At 33.9% G+C, this 11223-nt stretch overlaps 1 protein-coding gene across 3 annotated transcripts; it reads left to right on the top strand.

Moving 5' to 3' along the window:
• Nucleotides 1-1370: 1370 nt before the first annotated feature.
• Nucleotides 1371-11098, top strand: gpatch2 (G patch domain containing 2). 3 transcript variants are annotated; one of them, XM_058756685.1, is made up of 10 exons: nt 1371-1530; nt 3345-4052; nt 4729-4793; nt 4878-5051; nt 6040-6086; nt 6167-6222; nt 6653-6686; nt 6818-6882; nt 7028-7116; nt 8731-11098. In XM_058756685.1, the coding sequence occupies exons 1-10, from the start codon at nt 1481-1483 to the stop codon at nt 8898-8900; spliced, it is 1458 nt and encodes a 485-aa protein (XP_058612668.1). In that variant the 5' UTR covers nt 1371-1480; the 3' UTR covers nt 8901-11098. The 3 variants fall into 3 exon arrangements, with proteins under 3 accessions (XP_058612668.1, XP_058612667.1, XP_058612669.1); XM_058756684.1 differs by having other exon boundaries at nt 3345-4055; XM_058756686.1 differs by lacking the exon at nt 8731-11098 and adding an exon at nt 7282-8277 and having other exon boundaries at nt 3345-4055.
• Nucleotides 11099-11223: the final 125 nt, after the last annotated feature.

The raw sequence follows: 11223 nt of genomic DNA, 5'->3' as shown, positions 1-11223 counted from the left end.
AGAGATGCATGGGCAGCAACTTTCACTCCAAAGGGTGACAACTTCTGATAATATGACATATGTTTTCGACTTGTTTCAAACTTTTTTGGTCACTATTTACATACATTTATTTGTGTTATTTTTTACTTTACTAGTCTGTGTGGCCAGACTTTGAACTGGTGCTATAAACACCAAAACAAAACAAAGACAGCAGGTTACCCAAGACCAGCTGGAGTTTATGGCTTCTTCTCCACTCTGAAATTTCAGGTCACTTCCAGTTTCATTCTCATCCTCTCCCTGCATGGCAGCGGTTATGATCACGATCTTCTTAGAACCAGTTTACATCTGATGCAGAGGTTTCAATATGCAAATGTTGCAGAAGAAATTAGCCGAAGTTAGAAATAACTGCAGATGACCAGAGAGCAGATCTGTGTTTCAGCATGTTTATGAGATGCAGAGACAGAGTCTTTCTATATTTACCTGCAACACTGGAGTAAACTGTATGTTTGTGGTAATGTGAGTTCATGTGAGACCCTCAAGTTCACAGTCCAAATACACACACATAAATTAAATTAACCATTCAAAGACACAAAAAAATGAATAATAAAATAAACTCATAGACGAGTGAAAACTTAAAGATTTTTATGTTTATAAGTTATGTTTAAAATATTTTTATAATATTTTTTCTAAAGTTTCAATGTAAATGTCAGATTTTTTTGTATTTTTTTTGTTTAAAAAAAGGAAGCTTAATAAAATTATAGACCTAGAAGGTCAGATAGAAAACAACTTTCAAATCAGTAAAAAGATACTGATAATATAAATAATAAACCTAATAAATAAAAATATAAATACATAATCTTAAAATACTGTTATTAATTTATGCTTGTTGCTTGTTGTTGACGACTGTATATTCTACAGTGAAAAAAATAAATAAAATAAAAAAATAAACAATTAAAAATGAAACGAAAAAGACCATGGAAAATAAACTTAAATAAAGGGAACATGTGAGGTTTTATTTTTATATGAGTACATATGTTAATAAAAACGTTTTTACTTAGATTCTGAAATTTGAATTGGTTTAAAAACGTGTTGTGATGAAAAGATAAAATAAACCTTCAGATAAAAGACTTTCAAATCATCAAAAAAGATTGAGAATATTGGTAATACAAATAATAAACATAATAAATAATGGAGAGAAATAGAAATATTTTTGAAGAATTCTGTTTCCCATGTAAATTTCTCCATGAATCCTATGCTTTATTTGTTTGTTTGTTTATTATTATTATTATTATTATTATATCATCATCATCATCAACAACAACATTATCATCATCACCGGCTTTTATTTTGAAAGCATGCGGTCTGTTCGTCGCCGGATGCGCGTCTTTTATGTCTTGTAGTCCGTTTCCGGCGCAGTGGTGGTGTTGTTGTTGAGGCGCTATGGTTTGTCAGCGCGGCCTCGATCTTTTCCCGTGAGTTTTTGTCGTGTTCTGTGGGTTTCATGTTCCGCGCCGCCGAGATCAAGAGCTTCGGTAAAGCGGGAACCGGCTGGTATGTGTCTCATGTGTTTTGTCGTCGGTTTGTTCAGAGCCGATCATGATATATTTGATGTGTGTATCTCTGACCCGATAACACTCACAATAAACTACCATTGTATTATCATATAGTTATTATTATGTTTTACTATACCAGTCTTTGAAATGAAATACCACAGTACATGATTATGGTAATAATTCATTACCACAACTAACTTACCATGGTATTACCGCCCGGTGCCATCCCTGGACCTGTGTAGCAGCACTTTTATTTACTGTGTTAAAACTGTGGTGTACGTTATTATTCAAAGACAGAGCTTGAAACATCGATCAATTGATTGACTATCCAGATTAATTATATATCCAATCCTTATAAAAAAAATGTTTTTTAAAGTGTCATAGTATTACTACCAGCATTATGAATGGACACTGCCACTGAGAAGGTCATGGTAATACCATCTGTTATCATCACCACCTTAAGTCCTGAGAATTGCATTTATGTATCGACTTTAAAAATTCCCTGTCATGTAAAACCTGAAGAAAAGAAGAAGAAAAAAAAACCTGAGAAAATTATTTTATTCATTAAAAAAAGTACATTAATAAATAATAGAGAAGTCATTCAAAAATAAAATTAATAATGGAAGTCCCAAAAATTAATAAATCAAATACTTTTTAAAAATCATGATTTTTAAAGCAAATATACATGTTTCTGCTGTTAGCTCTAACATAATTAATTGACTAGAAATTGCTATATTTAATAATCCTTACCCACTCATTATAAACACATTGATTTTTTTCTCCTAATTTCACTCATTCTGATCAGACTTTATTGGGTGGATGATGGACAAGCATGTAACGACCTGATATTGGTCCCTAAAATTAATAAAATAAATAAATTAATTAATTAATAGATAATAGAAAAATGTGAAAATCAAAATTAGACAAATAAATAATAGAGAAGTCATAGAAATTAATAAACCATTATGTAGCAGTTGTGTGACATGGCAATTCATAATTTAAAAAAAAATCATTTTAAGCAAATTTAAAATTTTTCTGCTGGTTAACTTTAAAATGTTTCATTAACTAGAAATTGGCTTTTTAGAACAATCTCTATTAAATTATATTATAAAATTCTAAATCCAGTCATTATGAACATTTTTTTCTTCTATTTTTTTCACCTAAATTGAATTTACTCATTCTGAGCAGGCAATGGACAAGCTGGTCCATGCCCTGGTGACCGTCCTAAACAAAGTCCCATTAATAATGCATAAATTACTAGAAAATATTAATGCATAAATAATAGAAAACATATGAAAACCAGTAAAATATTAGAAAAATATTTAATAAAAAATAATAGAAATTAATAAGCAATTACATGGCACTTGATAAAAAAAAACATATAGGCCTATGATTTTTGTTGTTGTTAATGTACATGACTAGAAATTGCTCTGATAGTAAAATCTCTCTTAAATTATTATTTAAAATTCAAATGCAGTCATTACGAACAAATACATTTTCTTTCTCATTTGCTCTTTCATTGTAGTGCTGTCAAGCGATTAATCGCATCCAAAATAAAAAAAATTGTTTACATAATATGTGTGTGTGTACTGTGTATATTTATTATGTATACTTAAATACACACACACGGTATTTTGAAAATATTTATATTCATATATAAACAATATATTTTTCATAACAAATATACACAGTACAAACTCACATATTACATAAACAAAACCTTTTATTTTGGATGTGATTAATCGCGATTAATCGTTTGACAGCACTACTTAATTTTCTCTCGTTTCACCTAATTTCACTCTTTCGGATCAGGCACTTTCGGCGGACGATGGACGAGCTGGTCCATGACCTGGTGTCGGCTCTGGAGGAGAGTTCAGAACAAGCCCGTGGAGGGTTTGGAGACGGTGGAGATCACGCTCTGGCCGTCGGTTGCCTGTTGAAACGCCAGGCCCGCAAGCGTCGTGGCCGTAAACGTCGGTCCGATAACCCTCACCCGCCGTGGGACACCTGCCACCTGAGCGAAGGCTCCGAGTCCAGCCAAGAGGAGCAGAAAGACTACCGCTCATCCACGGCAGCAGGGGGCGCTCACACCCGCGACAACAACAGCGACTCGGATGAGCAGCTGGGTGCGAAGCGGCGTACGCCCCTCACTGACTCCGGCAGGGGGAAGAGGCCGCTGTGGCTGGACGACTTGAGCGGAGCGGATGTTTTGGGAACGCGCAGTTTGCGGAGGCGTCGGAAAGTCAAGCGCATGGCTGTGGACCCGCCACTAGATGTCACCACCATGCTGGCTCCGCCGTCCAGAGCAACCAACAGCAGGGAGGCGGGGTTTAGTCCGGAGGCCAAAGGGAGCGAATCAAACAAAAACAGGGTGAAGAAGAGGAAGTTCACGGCGCAGAGACTCGCACAGGACGTGGCGGACGAAGGCGTGGTGGTAGAGAGCGAAGAGGCGGGACAAGTGGCCAAAGATAAGATGGACTATGAGGAGCAGAAAGGCTCAGATGAGGAGATGAGTGACAGGTGGTTAGTGTTCTTCTCTCCTGTCTAGCCCCTCCTCTTCCTGTTTCTCATTCCAGGATCCTGGATCCTCCAACATGTTCTCTTTGCCGAATCTCTTTATCCATTATTAGATTGTGCTGGTTCGAGAAAACTTTTTTTATTCAGTTAAGAGATTTTTTTAACAGAGTTAAGCCAAATACAGTTTTGGAGTTATAAGCAAAAATAAATTATAAAAACATGATATAATTCAGCTATAATATTCTCGCCATGAAAATAGCCACAGGAGCTGGAATAGCGTTAAACACAAACAAACAAACCTGGCCTTCAGGACAAAATCTGAATCAGAATCTGGCATTTTTTGCTTCTTTTCTAGTTCTTAGACTGTTTTCCTCTGACCTACAAACACTAATCCATTATATGGATCAGGACTAGACCTCTAGTTTTGTAGATCTTTTCTATACCAGAAACATTATTATTAATATTCTATATTTGAGGCACTGAATATAATAATTAAAATTATGCTAAGTTGTTATAAAAATAGTCACATGCTAACATTTTTAAAATAGGGCTTCTTATTGTTTATTTCAAATATATTTTCTTTCTTTTTCTTTTATGACCATGGCCATGTTTGTAATGAAATTCACCCTTTTATTTCCCACAAATGGCTTAAAACGATGTGTAATGTGTGTGATTACAGTGAGACGAGCAGTGTGAGTAACAGCAGTGATGGGGGCCTGTACACAAACGACGAGGGAAGGCAAGGTGTGTGTACTCGTAATCACCATTTATCACATTCAGAATGAAGAGCACGTGTTTGAGTGGTGTGTGTGTGTGTGTGTGTTTCAGGCGACGATGAGCAGAGCGATTGGTTCTATGAGGGTGAGCCGGGCGGGGCTTGTGGAATCGCGGGTGTGGTGCCGTGGTGGGAGAGAGACTCTAACGAACTGGACCTCAATGACCCCATGTTCAACAGCATCCTGACCGGAGCGTTCCCGTTAATGTCACAGGGAGCTCAAAGAGGTGAGTGTTCAGACACACAACCTTCAGCTCTGGAGTACAGTTCAGATGTGTGTCCACCAGAGGACAGAGCTGAACAAGCCATAAGAGAGAGCAGTAATGTCTTATAGAAACATAAATCTTCATCTTATGTAAAAATATTAGTATTAAATACCTACATAGTAAATGCTAAACATTAGTTTTGTAATTTTACAGGTTTAATGTACAATAGTTTTTTTCTTTTTTCTTTAATTCTCTTTTTTTATATTTTACTCTGAAGTGTTACAATAGTTATTTTTCTCATTTTGTTTTTATTTAATAATTTTCATATTTTTATTTGGTAATAATTTATTTGGTTATTATTATTACTAATCAAAAAATAAAAGTTACCAAATGTTTCTTTAATACTTGTTTTTTGAACAGTGAAATTACAATAATAATTTCTTATTTTGTTTTTATTTAGTAGTAACTTTTATTTTTGACTATTACTACTACTACTACTATTATTATTATTATTAAATAAAATATAATATAAGTTATAGATTTTTTCTTTAATACTCAAATTTTGAATACTTGAATACTATTTTTATTTTGAAAATATCATAATAGTAATATTTCTTATTTTAAGTAATTTTATTTTTATTTAATAATAATAATTATTATTAATTTTGATCGTTTTATTATTACTAAAAAAGTATAAAAGTTACTACATTTTTCTTAACTCTTTTTTTTTTTTTATTTACAGTGACATATTACAATAGTAATATCTCTTATTTTGTTCTTAGTAACATTTATGTTTTTATTTAGAAATTTTTTTTAAATCGCAATGACAATTTTTATCTGAAAAATCGCAATTATATTTTTCCCCTAAATCGTGCAGCCTTAAAATGTGGTATCTGGTAATGGTGTCCGTGTTTTAAGAAGGTCTATTATATCTGGAGAAAACTATTTATTCTGTTCACTTATAGCATGTGTGTTAATCTTTAGGCCTTGTCTCTGCCTTGTTTTTCAGGGTTTCAAGCGCGGCTCGCGCGGCAGGCCTGTCTTCAGCAGTCACAGGTATGTGCACTTGTCTAAAATATGAATTCATTGTTTAATATTTATGTATATGTAATAAATGTAATTCTCTTTCCCAAAAGGGAACCTCTCAAGGAATTCCTGATCGATTACCGAGATTATCCCAGGATCCTCATGAGTAAGTCCCGATTGGCTCAGAAATGTTTGACAGCTCAACATGGCGTAATTTAGTGTTTTTGTGCTGACTTACTCATTTATTATGAATAATATGATTTTTTTATGCATCCACTGTTTTGGTTTTTTTTAATTGAAAAAAAGATAAAATTATCAAATTCATAAAGTACTGAATTTGTTGTATTTCCTAAATAAAAAAGATATTGCTACATTATTATTTAATGATTTTTATTTATTTGATTTATCATTTAAATTACATTAATTTAAATAAATAAAATCATTTTAATTTAATGGTTACTTTATGAGTAATACATTTTCATTGAGTTATTTATAATATAAATTTATTCAAACTATGATATAGAATTTGTGTAATATATCACCTGTACATAACTTAATATCAGTTGTTTTAAGAGTTTGTTTGTCCTCCTCTGCAGCTCGTGGTTCAGCTCTGGGGCCAGAAGAGACCAAGTAAGACGTGCTTTGATAAATCTAAGCTCTATTTACTGTATGTTGAGTTTCAGGCCTGTATGCGTGTAATAAACCCTTCATGTGTGATATGTGACATTTTACATGTGTCTGACATGTTTGCATATCTGCAGTTGCTTTGGGATTCTCGCAGCGACAGAAGCCACAGGAAAAGCTGCTCTTTAAAGACTGCCAGCAGGTAATAATATATATAATATATAGTAATAAAAAGGCACCAGTTATCTATTCTGTATCCTTTTGCCATAGTCTAATTTCAAAATACAGCATTTTAGCATATTTACCTAAGCAGTAAGTACCCTAATCTCTCCCCTCTCTCTCTGTAGACAAACTAGTGGTCATCTTGGCTCTTTGTGTACTGGAGATATAAAGAGACGACGGAAAGCTGCGCCTGTGGGAGCCCCGTCATCCTCAGGTAACACACACACACACACACACTCATTTACCATCACAGCTGTTGGATGACCTGAAATGTTTCTGTAAAGACACGTCAGACCCACATTCTGAATAATGAATGTAAATGGTGCCCTCTTCTTTAACACAAATGCTTCATGGAAACATGCGACCCGTGTGTCACCAGGAAGAGACAGAGGCTTGTCGCCGTGGTAACGGTAAACTCAGTGGCGGTTATGTGATGGGATTGGCAGCTGAGCAGGCTGATCTCATTTCCTCATTAAAGAACATCATTTCCTGCCGTGATCTGTGACGCAGAGCACATGGCCACGGCCCTCAGGGGTCAGAGGTCACAGAACTGAGATTACCAATTTCTCAGAAACTTGTTAGAGTTTATGAGGATCAGGAACTGTGACGTGTAACATCAGGATTATTTGAAACACAACTGAGGAAAGCACTCGCCACTGAAGTTATGAGATTTTCACTGCAGCCGTGTCCAGAAACACTGATTTGCACGCTAACACTTTACAGTAACGTACATTTATCATGAAATTCTGAAGTAGAAAAACTAAAAAAAAAAAAGTATTTTCTTGTAAAATATACTCCAATAATCTTTATTTACAACTTTTAAAAGTCATTTCAGTGCATTTCACAATATATGTTTGTTAATAGCATATTATGTTAATCTGAACAGCCGGTAATGTTAAAATGAATTGGTGTATGTGAAAAATGAACATTAACCAAGATTAATAAATTCTGTGAAGGTATTGTTCGTTATTAGTGCATTTTAGCTATTGCATTAACTAAGATGAATGTATAGAACCTTATTGTAAAGTGTTACAGTTTCCATTCATTTAATATCGACATGAAGTTAAACTTAACTCTTTAAAAAAAAGAAATAAAAATGAAATGAATTTGCAATAAAATCCGTTGGAGTAAAGTTTTCCACTTTGGAAAAAGAACATATTCATGATGTAAATTTGCTCAATTGTCATAAAAATGGTCACATTACAACATTATAAACATAAATGAAAAATGCTAAATTTCAATGCAAATTATATATATATAATTTTTTTGTTGGGGTGAAATGGCTTTATGTATGTATTTATATTTATATATTAAATTCAATATTTAAATTTTACATTTGTATATTTACCAGTGCTGTCAAATGATTAATCGTGATCTAAAATAAAAGTTTTTGTTTACATAATATATGTATGTGTACTGTGTATATTTATTATGTATATATGAATACACACACATGCATGTATATATTTCAGAGAAATGTTATTTTTATATATTAAATATATGATGTCAATTATATGAATATAAATATAGACAAATATTTTCAAAATATGGACCGTTTATTTTGGATGCGATTAATCACGATTTATCATTTGACAGCACTAATATTTACACATTAGATCGCACATATATCTTTTAAAAATTTGGTTAACTAAACTTTTTATTGGACATTTAATTTATTTTGTGGGGTTTTAAATGCGCTTCACGCATGAGTTCATCTAAAGATCTTACTTAAAGACTCTTTCAACCCATTAAGTGCATTACAAGAATCAATGAGCTTTACCGTTTAATGCAGATTATCCCTTTCTCTCTGTGTCTCTCTCTCTCGCAGGTGTAGTGGGTGAGGGCGCTGCTCCTCTGCCAGAGTCAAATGTGGGGAACCGTATGCTGCAGAGTATGGGCTGGACCCCGGGGGCGGGCCTGGGCCCTGACGGCAGAGGCATCACGGAGCCCATTCGTGCGTCTCAGAGGCCGAAGGGAGCCGGACTGGGCTTCAACTGAGCTCGAGCCGAGAACAGAGAGAGCAACTCATGCAGAGACAGCAGCCCGGGCCCACGGGCCTCCTTTCTCTCCGTTAACCTCACCGTTAACGGCAGCCAGCCAGCAGAGGGCAGCACTGAGGTGATAGAGATGTAGGAAAAGATGACTGACAGAATGAAACGAAATAGGACACCTGCACTGGCCCAGACAAGGACTGACTTTAGAGCTGCCTCACTGCCGCCACACACACACACCGACACATTTCAACACGACCGCTAAAGCAAACAAATTAACTTCAGAAAAAACATTATTCACCAAAAAAGTATCCTTACAGTCAAGAATTTGTCATTTGTAATGAAAATATTTCTACAGTATAGGATGAATTTAATGAGGAAATATTTAACTGTAAAAATCATAGGGAAAATAAATAATAAATTATATTTTGCATAACAAAAAATGAAGCCTGTTTATAGGACCTTGAAGATTTTGTGCTTTATGACATTATTTTCATGTTAATTAAGCACATTTCTCCCAACATTCTTGTTAATGATTTTGTTAAAATGAGAGTTAATGATATTCAGTATAATAGTGGAAGTCTTTATTTTGTCACATTGCAAAAATGATAATTTGAAAAATAAATGTACTTAATTGTCATCAAAACTAATAATGGTACTAAAAACAGGCTTCATGTAAAATATGATTTATTATTATTATATTATTTTGATGTTGGTTTTTCACTCTACAGAAGTATTTTAATGAGCCTTTGGGTCCTTATCAGTGATGTTAATTACAAGCCAACAGCCAAACCTCAGCGCTCAGAATACCAGCGGAAATTAGCAAAACCTTTTATTAATTTAATTTTTTTATTATTATTATTATTTTTTCGAAAACAATTTTTAAATACTTTCACCTCGTAAAAACCAATGTATTTTAGCAGAATAGATCAGTCCAAGTTATCGTCCGTCTCCTGTATTCATTTGATATTTGTATATCTGATGTCTCTGATAACATCATTTGTTTCCTTTTTTTGGTAATTGAAATATGTGTTTTTCATTTAATATTTTTTCAATCCTGTTTTTTGACGTTTGTGCAAATATCATGCACTAATGATGAGTGTCAGTACCTCAGCCAATCACATGCTCATGAAAACTGCATGTATGAAATGCTGAAACGCTGCAGACTGAAGCAAGCGACCGCTGCTCTTTTACGTGACTCGACACACGCGTGTTTTAATAATGTTATATGAGGGTTTGGGGTCCATTTTGTTTATTTCCGGCGAAATTCAGTGAAATGCATGTATTTCTCAGCAGCGTTTGAGTAATGAATAGGATTAATCGACTGAATTGGCTTAGTTGAGATGGAATTAACCGTTCGAGGAGGCGACACGCTTACTACTGACGACTGTCATTTCTGGTTGTCACGAGGTGAAGATTACGCCATTGTTGGGTAAACACTTCAATGCCTCTTAGGCACAATCCCAGATGATTGGTGATGCTATTATCTTGGCAGAATGTTAAGGAATCCGCTCGCTGAGACAGGAAGAGTCTTTGAGCCGAATGTGACATCACTTCCTCTCTGGTGTTTGAGCAGAGCTGTACTTCCCTGAATGAAGATAAGTGTTTTTTTTTTTATTTGTCTTTGGGAACATGTTGTATTTTTAACCATGTTTGCACTCAGAATGAACAGTTTTCAAGTGGTTTTCAACGAGGAGCATGTCAGGTTTGTCTCTTCCTGTGATCTGTACAACATGCCAAACTCACAAACATGCCACCTTTGTTTACATTGGTCTTTTTGTCATTTTTGCCAATTTGCATTTTAGGAACGGGGATGATATGGTCTCTGTGTGTGTTCTGAAGTCAAAGTGACGTATTGTTCATATACACTGTAGATCAGTATTAAAGTGTTCTCTGCTCAAGGTTGAATCTTTGAATCTTTCCCATGATCCTCCATCAGATTAAATTTCAAAGCAGAGTTATTATAGTTGACTAAAACAAAACCATGAATTTTAAGAAAACTAAATAAATTGAAATAAACTTTAACTTAAATAAGTTTAAGGTATTTTTTAAATATTTTAAATATTTGCCATTGCAAAATCACTCATTTTTATTTAGTTTAACTTGATGTACTAAAATAAGGCTGAAATAAAATGAATAAAAACTATATAGACAAATAAAAATGGCAAAGCACACAATATAAATGACTAAAACTTTAAAGTGACAACGCACAGTTTATATGTATGTGTGTGTATATATTAATAAACAAAAATTAAAATATTTGTAACATTTTATTACAAAATATTAATAAAACTATATATATATATATATATATATATATATATATATAT

The sequence above is a fragment of the Onychostoma macrolepis genome, chromosome 20 (genome assembly GCF_012432095.1).
Source record: "Onychostoma macrolepis isolate SWU-2019 chromosome 20, ASM1243209v1, whole genome shotgun sequence".
Taxonomy (NCBI): domain Eukaryota; kingdom Metazoa; phylum Chordata; class Actinopteri; order Cypriniformes; family Cyprinidae; genus Onychostoma; species Onychostoma macrolepis.
This window is presented reverse-complemented; position numbering and strand designations above follow the sequence as displayed.